Source organism: Colossoma macropomum, unplaced genomic scaffold (assembly GCF_904425465.1).
Source record: "Colossoma macropomum unplaced genomic scaffold, Colossoma_macropomum, whole genome shotgun sequence".
NCBI lineage: Eukaryota > Metazoa > Chordata > Actinopteri > Characiformes > Serrasalmidae > Colossoma > Colossoma macropomum.
Genome location: NW_023494786.1, coordinates 16,742,255 through 16,762,541, shown reverse-complemented (window position 1 = coordinate 16,762,541; position 20,287 = coordinate 16,742,255). Strand labels below are relative to the sequence as shown.

The following is a 20,287-nucleotide window of genomic DNA, read 5'->3' as shown; positions in this document are numbered from 1 at the left end:
AGAACCTGGTGTAGAAACAGAATGTTCCAGAGCTGTGGTGGATAGATAAATGAGAGAGGGAAGGGATAATGAGGGAGCGTGAATTGGCAGGCACTTGAGAAAGCTCTGCTGTGACTAAGCCTGGAGTGGGGGATTAAAGTGGCAGTGAAGGCCTTCTCCCTCTCTCTCTCTCTCTCTCTCCCTTTCTTTCTGTCTCCCTCTCTCTCCCCCTCTCTCTCCCTCTCTCTCTCCCCCTCTCTCTCTTTTGCAGTTAGTCCTAGCCTAGCGTTAGCCTTTTCAGCAGCTAGCCCTCATTTAGAGTTTGGCAGTGTTGCTCATACCCTATCATTTCAACTGCTCAAGCAAAACAATCAATCTGATCTGATTTGAAGTTTTGAAACAGCAGAAAATGTCTAAATGTTTCTCTCTCTCCACCTCTCCCTCATTCTCCCTCTCTTTCTCTCTCTCACACATTTTCAAATGCATTTCACAGATAGTTTAATATTTCTGCATAATTTAGTCATTGAGATTTAAACAAAGTGATTCAAGTGGTTTAATGTGCAATGATTCAGTGTAGAAAAACATACCTATTCAGTTTTTCATTACAGTGGTGCTGATAGGAACCAGGAGTCACAATGTCTACAACACAAATATAGCCATTTTTATTTTTTATCCAAACATATGCGCTTTAGGCCAAAACCTTAATAATTATAATGTTAGCATAAAACAATGTCAGGCTTCAGGCAGTGTATCTGTAAACATGTTGAGTAGATGCTTTCTGTGTTGTAGCCTTTAGAGGCTTTAAACACTTCAGATGTCTGGTTCCTGTGACCGCTGTTGTGACACAGTCAGAATGGAGCATTTCACATCACACCTGACTTTGTTTACAGCCTGTGCAAAAATTTTGAAAAATTGGTATGCTCCTTTAAGGGTGGACAATATGGCATTTTCACAATACATGACATGCATCATAATATTTCATGTTTTTTGAGTTTTGCGAACAAGTTGGAAGGGACAAAATGCATGATCAGAACAGTAGTGCTAGATTTAAAAAGGCTAGAAAAGAAAGCCAGTGCGATGATTTTCCACAAGTCAACATTTACAAACTTAATAAGAAGAAAAAGGATGAAATAGTAATGGCATGATGGACTGATGTCCAATCAGCTAACTATTACTAAACAGTTTATACACTTACAGCTCAGGTTGTTTATGGACAGTGCAATTGATCTAAATCTTTTTTATGACACATCACAGTGAAACTCATGATATACTCAAAGTGTACCGTGACATAATTTATCCCAGTAACAATAATATCTCCCCATGTATCCAAGTCCTACTTGAGAATTAAATGTATGTAGGTGTATGTCATTGACTGCGGAGGGCAGAACACATTGACCGGTGCTTTAGACTGCTTTGTCTTTCAGCTTTTACTTGTGCTGATCTATGACTCACCAGCCAGATGGTTGTCACCTGCGGTTTCATAGCTCAGAAAGAGACACTTTTCACTTTCATTTAATCCCATGGCTTTCCTTGTAAAATTATCTTCCCCACACCACCCGGCAAGAAGCCCCCTTATCTCTTCCATTTCTGAAATTGTCACTGACCTTGGTGTTAAACATATAGGGTGAATGAGCTTTTTCCAGACAACTTGTAGCACCTGGAATTTACAAGAAGCTCATTTGTGGTGAGGGTTCACATTGACTGTTGAATAGAGGGAATGTAATATTTTCTTAAGGCACTTCTCATAATCCACACAGGTGACTGGATTCTGTAACAGGTCACAAACATTGTGTGTGGATGTGTAAGCCTATGTGCATGTGTGTGTACTTGTGTTTACAGTGTTACTCTGCCTCAGTCCTGTGAAGTTACTTGTGTCAGACCTAGTAAACCTAATGGTTTTATTGTGTCATTGGTGGATATCTGCCAAATCTTTTCCACTATGAGTTTTAAATGAACATTTTGATGATTTAATCATGAAAGTAACTCTTGTTTAATGGGGCATTCTGCCCTACAACTAAAGTTTAGTATGTTATTTGTCATGTTATGCAGTGTTCTGTAGTGCAGCATATCACTCACCCATCATCAGTTTGACAGAATTTAGAAGATTTTATGCCTTTTTCATGTTCTCTCACGATAATACCCAGCATGGATTATGCAAGTATGTCATGCTATCATAACTATTGGGAATCCCTGTAGTGTCAACCAATTCTGACTGCTAGCCTTGCCACTGAGCTATAGAGTAATAAATACAACCAAGCTATTATTAGTGTATCTCTTTTCTCAGTCATCATACTAAATTGTGAAGAAAGCAGCAATGCTACTTTTATTCAGTACGAAATGGATACCAGAGACAATTTTGCTCCATAGAAGGAAGCCAGACTGAAATAGGATGTCTAGATAGCTAGCAACTATGCTAACTTTAGCTTTTACATTGTTGTCTTCCGCAACTGACTAGTCATTTCTATCATTTGAGTAATCCATTCTCTCTATTGTAATGATGATTTGAGGACAGTTACAACAGTTATACAGCAGTAGGACATTCAGCTCTCTAGTAATAACGTTAGATTCCTTCTGCATTCATCAGCTAAGAAAAAGAACTTTTTCAGTTCCTTGCATTTTCAACATATGTCATCAGAAGGGGGTTTTCCTATTATTTAAACCAAAAATCTTGTAGTGGTGTAAATCTCTTATCTCCACACAGGTCTGACACTAGATTTTGGGGGCCCTAAGCAGGATTTTTTGCTCCTTCCCACCTTGCTAGTTGACGTTACCTGAAATAAAAGGCTAAATATTAACATTGTCGACACCAAACTGTCTAAATTATATACATTTATAACTGGTTAATTTGTGTATGGCTGATGATTGAATGTTCTTTGGGGTTTTGATAGGTTACAATATAAATTACAGACAGTCTTCTGAACATTCATGATCCAGGGGTCTGTCTCACGATGCAGTATTTCTTGCTTACCCAGCTAACTTTAAGTTTATCTTAATCTAACCCTGGTAGCAGTGGTGACAGCGTTGCTTTGTTACTGTTATAAATGCTTCTGTGTCATATGAGTTTTTTCCTTTTTGGTGACTCACACAATTGACTGATGCCACACTTTCACATGCATGAGCTGGAGGATTATTCACAGCTTGAGTATCTAAACTTGGATTGATTATAGCCGATTAACACAGAAATTTATGAACCTCTGTTGTAAAGAGAGTTAACCATATCTGTTTATTAATTTTTGTGAAGCTGAAATTCAGTCAGAAATTCTAAGTTGAACCTGCTTTGTTAGACAGACCTCAGATCCACTACTTCTTGTTTTCTAACTACAAGCCAAAACATATGGCAGAACTTTAACACAAAAAACAAAACTAATCTTTAACTTTCAGCTTTTTTCTGGTCTTCTCTTTTTCTTTTCTGTTTTCAGCTCCAGATGCAAATGCTCTTTTTTGAGACATGATTAGCCAGTTGTTTTTTCCCCTCATTCCACCATCTTAAACAACATAATGGTACAGTAACAAACCAGAAGTTGTTAGGGAGCCCCCTAGTGGCCATGGGCCACAGGTAGCTCAGGTAGCTGGCACTGCCGCCATAGCAATTCAGTTTGATTAAAAAAAGAAAAAGAAAAAGATTCAGTCTCAAACATCATCACCATAACTGAATTCAATTTAATTATTTTATCATTTGGGAATACTGTTAAAAATGCACTGAATACATAAATGTGACTAGAGGATTTACACAGTAGTGGGATATTGGCACCAGAAACAATGCACCAAGACATTTAGATTAAAAAAAAACAAAATAATTGACTTGAATATTCCAAGATTGCTGTTGAATAGCTGTTGAACAGTGCACTTCTACACCCGTATTTTTTTGTATCTCTTTTATATATTTTATATATCTCTTATATAGCTTTCAGTAGATACTTTCTTCTTGGTGCGAAAAGCCCTGTGGTAAAGTGGTAAAAAGAACACGACAACCAGTGGACAATCCTCCCCAATACAACGCCCCCTCACCCCACAAACCATTTAAAATTTGGTGTCTTTATTTTATCATACCTATAGAATATAGCTCTACCTTCTTCACATGTAGCTTTTGATTTGGTCTCACATTAACTGGCCTTTCCTCTCCATTTCCAGCCATTGAATTGTCTCGTCTGTGCTCGGCCGTGATTTCCACCGTTGGACACGGTGTGTGCTGATGAGAGCTGAAGGATGCAGCGTAGTCAAGGTCACAGCCTTTCCCAGCCCAGCTCGCTCTGAGACACGTAATAACCCTGTCTTTTAGCTCACACTCGTCCATTCCCTCCCGCTCTCAACACGAGTGGAGAGGGGGGGAAGGGCTGGAATTGGCGCTTCACTTTTGATTAGGGCCCAATCAGTTATGCAAACAGAGTGGCTGTCAGGGACAGGCCCCTGTCGGCCCCTCCCGCCGGCCCGCCGGACAGATAACACGCCGGGGCTCGCAGGAAATTGGAGCGCAAACAAACAAATAAAGCGGCAGCTCTGCACGTCTCTGTGGCGTTCTCGGAGCGAGAGGCGGAGGGAGGAAATGGAGAGATGGAAGGGAGAGAGAAGGAGAGAGAGAGACTGAGTGAGAGAGAGTGAGGTTATCATAGCAGCCCGTCGCCCTGCTGGGCCTGCCAGCCACAGACTGAGGCAGAAGGAAGAGAAAAAGAGAGGAAAGAAGTGAACAGCCGCCTCTCCAGCAGCTGTGCCACCTCATCCTGCTCTTCACCCAAATTAGCTCTAATTGAAAAGGCTACTTATTAACCCGGTAGGCATGCGGCAAATGCATTCAAGATGTTATGGGCTCACAAATGGGCACTGCTGCGCTGGACATGCTCAACACTCTCGAAGAGGCATGAGGATCGGTGGATGTGGCCAAACAAAAAGTTTTTACCTTGCATTTTTAAAAAATGAAACATTTAGCAACATTTAGGCGTTTTGGAAAAGAAACAAGGATATGCAGTGTCACTAATGTGAAGCACTTCTCTTATGTAGTATTAAAAGCTATTTGACTGCTATTGACACTGCCTGCTAAAAGTGAGTGAGTTACGAGCCAGTTCCATTAGATGAGGTGCTTACCATCTAAAAAAAAAAACACATTTGAAAAATACTATAAAAACTATAACTACAATGATTTATATTCAGAGTTTCACCAATGGCACTGTGCTAAATCCAATAAACAAAGGCCAAGTATGCTTATTTTAATGAAGCATGCCTTTTTTCGGTGTCTTTAAGTACTGGTGATATCCACAATATGCTCAGAAAAGCACATTGCAACATAATTTATCATGATAACAATCAATATTGTCATATTGCTCAGCCCAACTTTAAGGTAGCCCTATTTTCTGCTGGGTGTCTTATGTAGTCGAGACTTTTGTCCTGAAAATGTACCAAAACCAACACATTCTCACACACACACTTTAAAACAACTCCCGTTGGTTAATTCCAGCTTCTCTTTAAGTGCTGTGCATTATGCGGTGCAGCTGTTGTGTGATTATTGAGTACACAGCGTGACCAGGAGCATGGGTCAGTATGAGAATGGACTCATGGAGATAGATGCTGCTGTCACACCCTGATGCTCCCTGCCTGCAGTAATCACTCCAATGAGTCACCTACGCACGCACACACGCACACACGCACACACACACACACACACAAACAAAGTCTGCTTGATCCTCAGCACTCATAACCAAGCCCTAGGCTGCAGAACCTATTTAACTAGTGCAGGTTTAATTACCTTCTGAATGGCATCAGAAACTCTGCTATTGATTTTAAATGGAGTCGCTTGTCCAGAAGTTTGTCCAGATTTATTCACTTGCGTGTCTTTTAAGCTTGCAGTTATTTTTGTCCCATAATGGCAGATGATTCTCATTGAGGTTTAACGTGTGCCCTGTGACCGGCATTAGTTTCTTCCGTGTCTTGTTGCCTTGAAGGCAGACTTGCATTTCCTTCCTCAGTTTAGCTGCCAAGGACAAGCCCAGCTTCCTCAAATGAGCTCGCCTAGATAGCAGGATGACAGGAGGATGACTTTCCGCTGCCCCCCGGGTTAATCCCCATGCCCCTCAGCTAGTGAAATGCTACTCATCTGTCTGGTAATTGCTTTCGTCAAGGAGGTGGCATCGAGTAAAATGGGATGCGAGGCTACACTTGGAGGAGAATTGTCCCTGTTATGCTTTCTCATTGTATCTTACCACTGCACCTCTATCCCCACCCAGCATGACGGACAGACGGAGTTTTCATGTGTTTTAGCATCATACAGTCAGTAGTTGGGCTGCAAAATATGGATAAAAAGTGTTGTGATCATTTTGCTACGTCTTGCAACTGCGATACATATTTCAGTATATTAACCCTATAAGACTAATACAAGTAGGTTTTCTGACGTTTTGGACTAGATTTACCAAAAGAGATGCTAATTAGTGGTGCTTTGCGTCTGTGAGGGTGGCTAATTTAGTGGCCTATGCGCTTCCATGCAAATGAACACAGGTTCGTGATTAACATATGAGCAGTAATATAACCACGTTTGACTTTTGCATATAAGCCCATTTTCACCATATTATCACTAGTGTGTGATTGTTTTGACTTAATAAATCAGTATTTTGAGAAACTAAGCTATTATATAGACATAATTAAAATTGAGACAATAAATCAAGCTTTTTGACTTTCTGTTTTGTAACATGTGGCTGATAGTTTGAGCTACACTTTTTGCAATTTACGTATTGAGTGCATTTAGAATCCCTGTTTAATTTTAATGAGTGTTCCTGCTCCAGTGAGAACTGTGTGATTTGAACTTGTAGTAACCACATCGTCTAAACCCTGTGCAGAGCATCAAACCGTGACTGTGACATTTCTGTAACAGAAGCTACAGCACAAACAAGTAGCAAGTAGATTTAGTCCTCCAGTGATTGCAGAGCTAAAGAGTCTGGATAGTTTTGGAAAGAAAACAGTCAAATCATTATTTAGACAAAACCTGCTCTTAAGACACTTTGATGAGTGTAAAATATTCCCACAATATGAAATACCAGTGTAAAAGTGTAAGAAAGCAGCTCCGCTCCTTTCATCTTATTACAGGTGCTGAGGAGTCACTGCTTCTTTTTAGTAAATTGCAATGGCCGCTTTTCAGTACCACAACAGGGTTTGTGATGGAACAAAACGTTAGTAATCTGCCCACTAATCTGCTCTTTTCTGTGAACAGCACAGCTTCTCAAACCTGTTGTTTTTACTTGACATCTAAGGAACATAGCTGAAAATGAGTGGATTGTTATTTAGATTGTCTCCCATTTTGAACTATAAAACACATGAATGGGAATACAAGTCACTTCAATCTTGCTCTTTTCATTTGGAAAAAACAACTTCCAACGATGAAGAAAGTTTGTGTATATTTTATACAGTGATAGGAAACACAGTAGCACAGAGAAAGCTCTGATTCTACACAATTCAATTATTTTAACCAAAATCATTTGTTTTACAGCATATCCCTGTAATGCAGCCAATATAAGATGATACTTGCAACATACTCCTATGTTTATCAATGTAGCACAATGTAATACATAATACAAGCTTACCTGATTTGTACAGTAGATATTTTATGTTCTGTGATATGCCAGTACTGATAGTGAAGTTTAACCAAGTTAACTTAATGCTATTTTGTTTATTATTGAATTTACTAAATAAATTGTGAAGTTTTCCTATATTTCTTTGAGTGATATAGCTTTAACCATGAATAAAGTACCACTGATTGTTCTATGTGTATTAGCTGCATTATGCTATAATCTAGGCTGTCGTCCAAAAAAATGATCTCCCGCAGGAGCTGCCAACTCAAGTTTAGGGCTGTGCGATGTGTAGCACTACATTACATGAATAACTTCATTCAGCCAAACACCTACAGAAACACTGCTCTTGAAATGTAATTGGTGAGGATGTTCATAGCACACAGTAAAACAAATGATTGTTCAGAAGGCTGTTTTGCACAATAGCAGTATTGCAAAGCAGTAACAGTTCACACTCAGTATATTGTTTAGCACTTCAGTACGTAGTGTCGCAGGCTGTGTTTAACAAATCCATTAAATTTAAGCCTTTGCTATGCATAGTGTATATCACACTGTGTGCATGTAGACACAGAGGCCTCTTCAGCCCTAAACCTACTCCCTACATATACATTTTCACAGCTGCTCTAAAACTGTGACGTACTTTTCCTTTGTGATATCCTACCATTAATTCATATGAATTAGAATTTTTATAGGACACAATATTGGCCTGTTTACAAAGTCTGTATTTGTTCCGCAGAATAGACCCTGTGGGTTGTTCTTTGTTGTTCGGCCTCATGTTGAGAACATTTTCCTTACTGAGCAGTTTTATAGGCTCTTGTAAAGCACTCACCCTGCTTTGCCTCTTCTGTCTGGGGATTTCTCTTTCACTTTCCCCTATAACATGGACCTTACATCCTCTACATTTCTAGATAAATTATGGGATGTGTCTCATTAGGTACTCTACGTTTCTTAGGTAAGCTCTGAAGGCCTCTATTCTACATTTTTTGTGTTTTATTTTTTTCTCTGAGGTCCACTTATGAAGTTTGTGTGGTTTTATATACCAAAAATAATCATAATTCATTAGTGTGCATTTAAGACTAATTTATACAAATGACTTTTGATCCGATTGGCTGAACCCTTCACAAGTCCAAAGATACCCCATGATGAAAAAGCAGTTTGGCCTATAATGGCTAGGACAAACTGTTACATTTGGACTGAAATCAACAGGGATGTTTTTCACGTGTCTGGATCCTTTGTGGGTCTAGTCAGTTATTCCTTTGCTTCCCAACAGCCATGTTTAGTTGTTTTTCTACATATATTTTGCTGTTATAACTCTACTACAGCTAGTAACAGCACTCCTTATTTGACATGAATGGGAGGGCTATATAGATACATTCATGGTTGTGACATCACAACTGTACAGGCTGACTTACTATCGGGTTTTCCATGACATGAAACCTTTAAATACATGTATCAAGCATTATTCTGTGTATGTTGTGTGCAGGGTATCATCCTAATTGCCTACCATGCCTTCTGTTTTTTGTGTGACACCTGACTAAGAGGCTGTAGTGCAGTGCTATGGAAAGGGAAAACCGAGCCTGTAGAGTATACTCTGTACCCTGGGATGATTGATGCACTGCTGAGGTCTAGTCATGCCTTATGCGTTCAGAAATGGCTCTGTGAAATGCACTATTAGTCAGGTGCCATGTCACTCCTTGTATGTGACGTTCTTAAGGGATGCTGATATATTGTAGCTTTTTTCCTTCAGAACTTGTCAAACCATGCTGCAGATATTGCTTGGAGAAGCTTTTTATGAAGAAGTGTATTGTAGACATTTGAATTAACCCTTTTAGTTTTATATGTTCCTCCCTCTCTTAACTACATAACTTACACAAACTGTACGTCCAAGTGATTGTAGACACAGCCTCTACTCTTCTAGTAAGCTTTACACTAGATGTTACAACATTGCCTTGACCGATTTGGCTGCATTCAACCACAAGAGCTTTAGTGAGGTCAGTACTGATGTTGAATGATTAGTTCTAGATCATAAACACCATTCCAGCTCATCCCAAAGGTATTGGATGACCCTCTGTCACACCAGAGAATGCAGTTATTCTGCTCCGCAACCCAATGCTGAGGGGTTTATTCCCCTGCAGCCGACACTGGGCATTAGGTGGTGACCTTGGGGTCATGTGCAGCTGTTCCAAAAATCCTGTTTAATTAGCAGTGCTTTTCTATAGGGATTACTCAAACTGTGTGGTGTGTGCAACTGAACATCTGTGTCAGCAAGGGGTGCACCTTAAAGTAATTACAAGAGGTGCCTGAATACCTTAGCATTAGTTTCATAGTAACTACTGAATAATATGATAGTTACTGAATAAGAAGTCTTTTTAAAATGGAGAATGTGCTTATGACTTCTTATGGCATAGCATCACTGTCAGAACAAAACTTTATCTTCAAAATGATAACTTTTCGACAATATTCTAAACTTTTGTGTAATGAGTAATGAGTGTAATGAGATCTATTTGGCAATTTTTATTGGTCCATTCGTCGTTCTTCATGAAATTTTCTCACAATGTGAAGCGCCGCTGACAATGTTAAAACAATAAAATTAAATAAAAAGATGAAAACAAAGATGAAAACAAAGGTTTTAATATGATGATGAGGGCGATACATTACAGCAGGGATGCCCAATCCCTGCAGAGCTCAGTTCCAACACACCTGATGCCCCTGAAGGCCTGAATTACCTGGACCAGGATTTTTGATTAGGGGTAGGGCTAAACTCTGCAGGTTAGTAGATCTCCAGGACCAGGATTGGGCACCCCGGAATTAGAGATACATTTACTGCTAACTTACATGAAACTGACCCTCGTTCTTTTTTTAGTTTGAATATTACTCAAGCAGGTTGACCCAAACCCACAAGCCACATAATTAATGTCAAAATGTTGAATTTGCACCATGTACTCAGAAGAGCCCACCCCCTGGAGTCATCATTAACCCACAGTGCTCATGCCTGTAATTTGTGGGGCTGAAGCCTGCAGAGCTGTGATGAGCACACAGTGGCATGGTCCATGTAGCTTTCACTATCAGCACACTCATTAGGGGGAGATGTAGGTGCGAGTGTCTGAGATGACCCAGTTCACTGCCCATCAACGGCATGCTGCATTCTTGCATTCAGATTCCTCATCGCCCAGGTGCAGCTTCTCTTTGATAGCTCGACAGAAAGGCCTTCTTGAAAGCAATCCCAGTCAAGGGCTTCTGCTGGAGAGGAATGACTCACCTCTTGTTTGCAGGATGAAAAGATGGTTGGTGGAGATTGTGTTCCTTCGCTTTTTTTTTTATTAGCCGCCTTCTTTCTTTAAAGCTAGCCTTTTTAATCCACCTCTCTGCCTGTGGCTTTCATAATGCTTAAATCGACTAATAAGTCTTTCTCCATGTGTCCTTGAAAAGAAGGAGGCCATAGTTTTCATTTTTTGATCCATTTTCTTTCAGAGTTTAAATTATATTTTAATATATTCAACGTCCCATTCTTCAGATTTATTACCGATTCTGATGAAAGGGAAAAAAAAGAAATGGTGGTATAACTTGAACACTTGGTAAGAGTGACGTACTAATTTTGGAATAGCCTCCATTATCCGTATGAGTGAGCACTTATGTTAAAGTATTTCTTTTTCTGGAAACATATGCATCATATTAACATAACATTATTTGTGCAGAAACTATGAATAACACTTGAACAGAGTTTGCAGAAATAAACCAACAAACGTAAGAAGGGGTGATCATTACATTATTAGCTTATGAAGGTTGTTCTTAGGAAGACTTCAAAAAAAGCTTTATAAGAAAACCGAATGAGAGAGAGTGAGGGGGAGCTCCTCCAGGGCTGCAGAGTGGAACAGATGTGTCCTTGTCCCCTCTCCAGGCCACGGCGGCCCAGCAGAGCACAGCCACTGACGGGGCAAACAGGCTGGAAAAAATGGAGAAAAATGGAAACCTAAATATTGGCTTTATCTCTTTAGTAATAAAAGGCCCATGAAATTGATTTGATGCTGGCAAGTCTCTCCCGAGTGGAGTCTTATGCCTGCAGATGCAAAACAATGAGCCGGCGAAATCTGTTAATTAACCACCTTAATTAATCCTAATCCAACAAAGTTAATCTCTTCCTAGAACTAGCGAGATCCACTGCACAGGTGTCTACTTGACTGAACCCTCATGTGGCACTGAAGCTTAACAAAAGAGGCTGAAGTGTGTTTAACAATTAAGACACTGTTTTAAAATTCTGTCTAGAGTGCAAACAAAGCTGTTAGGTGGGACTCAAACAAATAGTTTGCTGTAACTATAGTAAACAAAGAAAGGGTCACAGTTTTATTTGATGGTCTCCTATAGATGATCTTAAATTATTAACACTTAATACTTAAATTATCAACAAACATTTTGGTGATAATTGGTTCTCAACAGCCTTATGGTAAGGGTTAGGTTTAGGAGTAGGTGTAGGTTTTGTGTTGAAGTGAAGGTAAGGGTTAGGTTTAGGACTAGATTCAGTAGCCATAAAGTTCAGTTTACTATTTAAATTTATATTTAATAGATAGTTGAATGTTAAAGACAGACTGAGCATCTACCAGCATCTACAGTGGACTATCACAATAAAGTTGGAAAAAAAAATATTGAAAGAGCTACATACTGCACTGATGAATATTTTTTTTACTATGAAATGGGTTGCATGATGACAAAAAAGACCATATTGTGATTTTATTGCTAGACACTGTGATTGTAATTATAACTGTAATATGTTGGTGAACCCATAATGTGATGTGGTTAAAGATTATCCTGCTTTAAAAAAGAAGTAGAAAAAGAAAAATATTGTCCCTTGGATCTTATGAATGTCTTAATGCATCCAGACCACCCACAGAATATCATCTGAAGCCCATTGCAGCCTTCCACGATGACAGTGCAAAGGCCCACGTTGTGATTATAATTAACAAATGATGTATTTTACAATCCCAGTTCTTACTTTTTAGGTGGGTGTTGAGAGAAGTCTTTAAAGCAATTCCATCATTTTTCCATAATTTCTACATAATTAAATTGATATGATGTAAACAAAGTAATTCAGAGTGGTTACATGTGAAAGAGAATCTTGCCAGAGTCAGAACTGTTAGTAATAGGAACCAGACGTCTGAAGCATGTAATGCCTTTAAAAGCTGCCTAACAGAAAGCAGATGGTTATGAATACTCTGCCTGATGACTGAGACATTGTTTTTAATGATAGTTTTGAGATAAGATTTTGGCCTACAATACACTTTTTAAAATCTTTAGTTTTTAACATTCGTGGTGGAAAAGTACATGCAGGGCATTGTAAGGCAAAATAAAAGAACCTGAAAGAACCTTACTTATTTTCATTCTTTAAAATGTATTAATGTTTTACCATTATTGACATTACATATAAAACACATGTAGGTTCACTGGTCATTTTGGATAGAAAATAAATGTTACATTTGTGTTGCAGGCGTTGTGACCTCTGATTCATATCCACTGTTCTAAAGAAGTATGAGTCACTAAGTTTCTCTACAATGCACCATTTCACATCAGACCACTCTGTTTAAGTTTGTTTACATCTCTATGATTGAATTGTGCAGGCATTTTGAAAAATCCTTGGAATTCTCCTTTAGCTCCACACATTCACGTGTTTTTTACATGATCTCTCTAGAAAGAGAACAGAGGCACAAAAAGCCGATGTAAGGTGCAGTGTTTAAAGGCTCCACACCGGTCGATTTGGATCCGAGACTCTGACACAGCGCCATGAAATTGGACTCTGGTAAAACAAGTTGTAATAACAGGAGAAAAGGGCTGTAATCTGTAGTTTACCAGATAGTACCCAAGTCCAGTATCATTCATTTATAGGTCCTTACATTATCTGACTTGTCCGACATGGCACTACGTTCAGTTTGATACAAGTAAGAGCTATTTAAGGCCACTTTAACTCATGCGACATCTCTACATTTATTTATATGGCATTTCAGCACCATTGTTCTGTCTCACTGCTAATCTCACTCTAAACTCTGCTTTTTGATTAGGCATTTAGCAGCACATAAAAGGTTATTAAGGCCACTAATATGAGGGTTCGGGGGGGTGTCTGAGTTGAAGAATAGGAGGGAACCCATAAGAGACAAGGCTAATTACAATCCATTTCTCTATCTGAACCCAACCATCTGCCAGTGTCAGCCGCTTACTGTCTATTGGCTTTCAATCATGAACGGACCGCTGCAGCCAAAGATGTGTGTTTTAATTAGGGAGCTGCTGTATAATTATATTTATATTTTAATGATGACTTTGACGGAGTGTTTGAGTGGATGTCCTTCATTGTTCGCTAAAATGATAATATTTAATTATGATGTTTGAACACCCCAGATTTGGGCGCTCAAGTGGTTTTCTGTCTCTTTGACACACGCGCACACACACAGCACACCCACATATACAAAGCTATTGGGAGTACTTTGATGCTCTCTTCTTGTACAGTTCTGCCAGTACTTGTTCCTGTTCATTCTGCTAGCAGAATGTCATGCATTAAAGCCAGTCAGCTGACAGCTTATGAGGAGCATGGAGGTGGTCGGTCAGTCGGCCAGTTGTAAAGATGTTAGAATCTACAAGTGTGGTTGAATATACTCAAAGCCTATTTGAGCTGAATGAGCTCTGTGATTTAAGTCCAGTATGAATCTGCAGTGTTGGTCATCTGAGGCTGGCTTTTCATGGTGAAACTGGTGAGCACAACTTTAGTGACTTAAAACTGATGTTTTCACTTGAGTTACGTAATGTGAAGCAAGGATGGCCACCCTGGTCTGAGTGATGTGCTGCCCTCCAGCTCTGATCTAACACACCTGATCTAATTAATGAAGGCCTATAAGAGAATCTGAATGTTAGAACCAGGTGTGTTGAAATTAAACTCTCCTGGGTAGCAGGTCACCCGAGTCACCTGGACCGCGCCCCTTCTACAGCCTGATACTTTGAACTCAGATGCAACAACTGCAGCCATGAAATAAGCTTAACGAATGTGCTACATGATCATGTTGAACAATATAATTTCAACATGATATAAGTTCAAATAACACATCATGGATGATGGTCTCTTGTTATAATGTTCACTTCGTGGGAACCTGCTAGTTTCCAACCAGCTAATGTTACCATGACAGCTAGATTATTACTTTTTGCATCTTTGCTTTTTATGTTACTCAAGTTGTGTGGAAATTGCTTTGCACGTCTTGCAACCTTCGACTAGTTACGTGAAATTTTCACAACATAAAGCCAGCCTGACAGTAATAATTTTAAAGTGAGTTTCTTTTTATAATTGGCTGAAGCCAGAGCTTCCTCAGTATTAGCAGTCCTGTTCCAATCCATCGGACCCTAGTACAGTAACAATATTTGATAATGGAAGTGGCTGTGTTGTTGTTATTGAGTGTAACGCCATGGAATTTTATTCCAGGCTGTCTGTGGTAATTTGTGGAAATTACACAGATACTTTAACTCTTAGGAATCATTCAGCCGGATACCTTACACATTGTTATGTAATGTCCGCTGGTACAACTGATCCAGTATTGGGATACAGTATGTACCTGGTTCTTTCCTCTACAACAACAGATGCCTAAAGTAAATTAAAGAGCACTTGGAAGCGAGCAATTAATCCCAGATGCCTAATCTGCTAATAAGAGCATAAAGGGCCAGTAAAACATGGAGCCAGTCTCGCCTGGGCCTGCTCACAAATCACCCCCGCTGTGCAGCACCCCAGGCCCACCGTGGCTATAGCTGCTATTCACGCTGCCTGGAGACCAAATTATCCTCCTGATTGATTGAGTTCCAAAGCATAAACCGCCATGACCGGCGATGGAGGAAGATTCGCCCGCACGGGTTTATGACTCTTTCTCTCTCTCTCTCTCTTTCTCTCTCTCTCTCTCTCTCTCTCTCTCTCTCTCTCTCTCTTTCTCTCTTTCTCTCTCTCTCTCTCTCTCTCTCTCGCCCCCATCCCACCCTCCACTCTCTCTCCTCTCTCTCTTCATTTCCCCGCCCTAACATAAGCAGTGCCGGAAAGATAAGTAACTTAAGTGGGCTACAAAGTACTGAGATTGTGTAGCCATTTCCATATCGCCTTTGTGCTGCCAGCATTGATCATGGTTGGACTTCAACCCAGCACTATTCTCCTCTGGATGGATTTCTCTGGCGTCCAGTTACACAAGCAGTCCAGCGCTCTTGCCTGTTGTTTCTCTGTTCAGATTCTATTATGACAGCTTTCCGTGCTAAGCTACGGAGAGCATAATTGCTTGTCTATAAATACACCGTCTTCATTTACAGTATTAACAAACAACTGAGCCGTCACATAATTCTTTTAAAACTGCAAAATCAATGAAACACAGAGTGGAAAACGATACTCAGACAAAGGATTACACTGTGCAAAATGTCCTTAACCATTTGTTGAGCATTGCATTGATTTTGCAGAAGGATGTTCAAGTGCTCTATTGAAATAGTTCCTTTGAAGAAGCGGCTCTTAACCCTTTTGACTGCTCTGCAGTGCAGTATTTTCTCTGTTAATGCCTTAAAGAGGTACGCTAGTGTCATTGCATTTCACAGGATTGCAAAGCCCTAATCAATTTATTATAGCAAATGGGCGTATAAGCTGGCTATCGTATCTGAAAAGCTCATCCGCGTTTGTGGCCTTCCTGGTGTGTGCTCTGAGCAGATAAGCAGGGAATGAAGACATGGCCATCCATGCAAAAATACTCAAGAGTGCATTAGGGCCACTGTAGCCTCCTGAAGATATTAAAGGCAGCTACTGAGGCCAATACCAACATACTACAGAGACTGCCCGCAGCACCCACAGGCAGCAAATCACACTCCAACAACTCCGAGTTAGTGAGACAGAGCTGAGCTACAGTTAGATTACACTATTACTGTTTTTATTCACTTCTCATACATCAGCCCACTGCTTATTTCTCTCTTCTTCTCATTTTCTGCCTGATTTCTCGTCTTCTCCTCTCTTCTCATCTTCTCATCTTCTCATCTCTTTTCTTCTCCTCTCTCATTGTCTTTCTGGATATGTGAAGAGGGACATATAGGACTTCAGTTGTCTTCTCTTTCTTGTCCTCTTCTCATTTTTTTCTCATCTTTCCTCTTTTGTCATTTTCTCTTATCATTTTCTCTCTTCTCTTCTCTTCTCTTCTCTTCTCTTCTCTTCCAGTTTCTTCTCAGTTTTTGTCTTCTCATTTTCTCTCTTCTCATGTTCTCTCCTCTCTTGTCTTGTCTTCTCTTCTCTCCTCATTTTCTCTCTTCTCTCCTCATTTCTCTCTTCTCTCCTCATTTCTCTCCTCTCCTCATTTTCTTCTCATTTTCTCTCTTCTCTTCCTTTTTTTCCTCATTTTCTCTCTTCTCATTCTTCTTTTCTCTTGTCTTGTCTTCCATTTTCTTTCTTGTTCTCTTCTGTTTCTTGTTCTCTTTCTTGTCCTCTTCTCATTTCCCCTACTTATCCTCTTTTCTCATAATTTTCTCTTCCTCTCTTCTCTTCTCTTCTCTTCTCTTCTCTTCTCTTCTCTTCTCACATTTTCTCTTCACTTGTCATGTTCTCTTCTCTGCACCTCTCTCCTCCCTCCTCTCCTCTTCTCTTCACTTCTCCTCCATAAACTCTTCTTTTTCTGTGTGTATTCTGCAGGTTTTCCTGCGACGGCATACGGTCCTGTGGCAGCAGCGGCGGCAGTGGCAGCAGCGCGTGGCTCAGGTAGGGCGGCCCGTGGAAGAGGCGGCTACGCAGCATACCCGCACAGCACAGGGCCAGGTAAACGCTCTGGCCGATTTATCTGTGTGGCTGCCCCGCTCTCCATGCTGCTCTAAACTCTAGCCGCCTCTGTCCTCTCTCACATACACATACACACAGATACAAATACACACACCACTACAAACTATGTAGTTAAAGGGAAAAAGGCAGGATTTCAGGCCCCCTGTCTTCTTTCCCTCCTCTCCTAACCTACAGTAGGTGTGATTAATGTTGTTAGTAGAGGTTGCCCCTAGCAACTGATCTTACACCAGTTTTGCTTTCTGTTTTATATATTGCGAATGCCAGGGTGTGCTTTGGTGAAGCTGGTCATAGATCAGAGTTTAGGGACAAGCTCTGCTTGCACAGTTCTATGTACTTTTGGCTGCAGTGTTGTTTTCCTAACCCCACACATTGCCATCAAACACTGAGTATCTTCATTTCTCGTAGTTTTTTAGTGGAGATGGTACCATACCAAGTTTTCTTTTCTGGTTCAGATACTATAACCTTGAGATTTTTTTTCTTTTTGTTAGACTTTAAAGCTTTAAAATGAGATTATTTTTTAATTGAACCACTTAGTTTCAGATGGGCATCTCTGCTCAGAATGCTCAAACATTTTAGTACCCTATAGGAAGAAATGCGTAGCCAACAGTGTGATTTTCACAAAACCACAGCTTTTTTTATTCAGTTAAACTGTCTCTCAGAAAATGCACTTATTGTGCAAAAATGAAAGTTTAAATTAAAAGAATAGTAATTGTAATATAATACTTAGCTAGATACTCTTATAACAGCGTTAGGCCTCCTGTCACTACTCTTGGTTTATGTTGTGCTACAAGCAGTTCAGTGAAATTTCAGGTTCGAATCAGATCTATTTTTTCTTTCTCTTCCTACAATCAAGTCCAGCGTTTTCTGCTAGTATAGGCTGATACCAGTGCTAGGTATCAGATCAGTGGCATCTTTAGTTTTTAGCGAGTTCATCCGCATTTAATCACTGCAGCTTCTGGCCGCAGCTGGCCACCAGCTTCTGAGACTAAAAGAGCAGAAATACTGAGGCTGCACTTTTAGCAGTATCCCGGCCTCTCCTCCTCTGACCACAGCTATTGATCCAGCAGCCAGATAGCTTAATCAATCAATCTGACTTTGTTCGTAAGACACAAGGATACTTAAATAAATAAACAGAGGTGGGGGGTGGGGGGTGCGGCGGTAGCAGGCAGTGCTCTCTTCACTGGCCTTTACTGCAGCGACTGGCCTTTAGCGCAGCAGGAAGTGATGGCCTTGTCTAATTGCCTGTCAGAAAGTGGGGTCTGTGTGCAAGTTTGATGTGGCCCCCGATTCTGACAGCTCCCACAGGCACACACACACGTGCATACACACACTCTCTTACACTTTCTAACACACGTGCACACAGTCTCTCACATACACGAGCATGTGTACACACCCTCTTGCAAGCAACACACACTCGAGCACACTCCATTGACACCTGCTCTCGAGCAGACAGCCATCCAGCGCGGTGTAATTCGTAGACAGGCGTAAAAGTGGCTGTGCACGCGGTCTGACGGAGTGCAGCCGACAGAGCGTGAGCCAATCAGTCATGCCTCTCCATTCAATCAGACGTGTCTGATTCTGATTAGTGCCCCCGCTAAAGGAACTTAGCCTGCGAGAACAGAAAAAAAAACACAGCACTTTGCATCTCCTTTCCGTTTATGGGTGTGAATTACGCCAGGCTTGTTCAGAGAATGCTATAAGGAGTAACCCTGCTAAACACTACGCTTATTATTCGGGAACTGGTACAAAACTAACATGTAGCTTAGACCTGAAGTGTAATACATGGTGCAGGTGCTTAGGGTTTAACTCCTTAAGCTGTAGGCTTATTATTCAGTAAATAATATAAAACTAACATGTAACCTGTAATTTGTATCAAGTAGAATTGAAGTGTGGTAGATGATACAGGTCTTTAGCATTTTATTAAGATTCCAACTACTATGAAAATAATGTGTAATTTATGTAGTTACGATTTTAAGGAACTGACTTATCTGTGCTCTGCCCACAAACACAGCCTTTCTTAGCTACAGTTGTGAGGTTGGGCAAGCTTTACAGAAGCAAAAATCTGGCTTTACCTAATGAAATATGCATAATAAGGTTCCAATTTAAAGGGCCCATATCAGACTTCTACTTTTCGTTATCCTCTGAGGTCCACTTTTAACATTAGTGTGATTTTTATGTATTGAAAATGGTCATTATTCGTTTTACATGATATTTTCCAACCTCTCTTTATACTACAGAATCAAGCAGGCCGTTTTTTTGTTTTAAACTGTGCCTTTAAGACTGAGATATATAAATGATCTTCTGATCGGCTGTCCTGTTTTGAACCTTATTGAAAAAGCAGTCTGGGCTGAAATGCACTAACTTCACCATAAACGGCCAGGCTATAGGTTGCTATAGGCTGAATAGAGAGATGTATGTAAATGACTTGGTCCTAGTGATGTCACAAAAACAATGAATTCAAAGCAGACTATTTTTGCTGCATATTTCTATATATTGACCCTATAGAGTATAGAATAAGTGGTACATTTTGAATCTTTGACAAGGTTTACGTATTACATCAAACTCATCAAAATTGCATCAAACAACAAAAAGTAAAAATTGGTTTTGTATGATATGGGCTCTTAAAAATGCAACACTGCCATGCTGGACTATATTGTTGTAGGTAATCTAAACTAGGTAGGCAGAAAACACCAACAATTTTGTCACCATCACATTAGCTTCATCACACAGCACTTGTCCACTACAGTTTCTCATTATGTTGAAAGGATTTTTTTCCAGCATTCTGTAAAGCTTGTCCAACTTTACAGCAGTTGTTACAACAGGAGGCTTTTGTGGGACATGGATAGTTCAGTTAACCCAATAAAATCCCAGGCTTGTTACATACTAAGGCTTAGTATTCAGTAACTACAGAGACTTTAATGCAAACTGGTTGAGCTCTTCTTAGGCTATGGAA

General features: G+C 40.1%; 1 protein-coding gene across 8 annotated transcripts in view; it reads left to right on the top strand.

The window, feature by feature from the left end:
• Window positions 1–20,287, top strand: part of msi2b (musashi RNA-binding protein 2b) — a 297,108-nt gene that overhangs the window by 247,948 nt on the left and 28,873 nt on the right. For 6 of the 8 annotated variants that reach the window (XM_036562390.1, XM_036562398.1, XM_036562353.1 and 3 more), the window contains exon 11: window positions 17,191–17,313. In XM_036562390.1, the coding sequence (XP_036418283.1) occupies window positions 17,191–17,313 (123 nt within the window). The remainder of the gene's footprint in view (window positions 1–17,190; window positions 17,314–20,287) is intronic. The other 2 variants (XM_036562375.1, XM_036562383.1) reach the window with 1 other exon arrangement.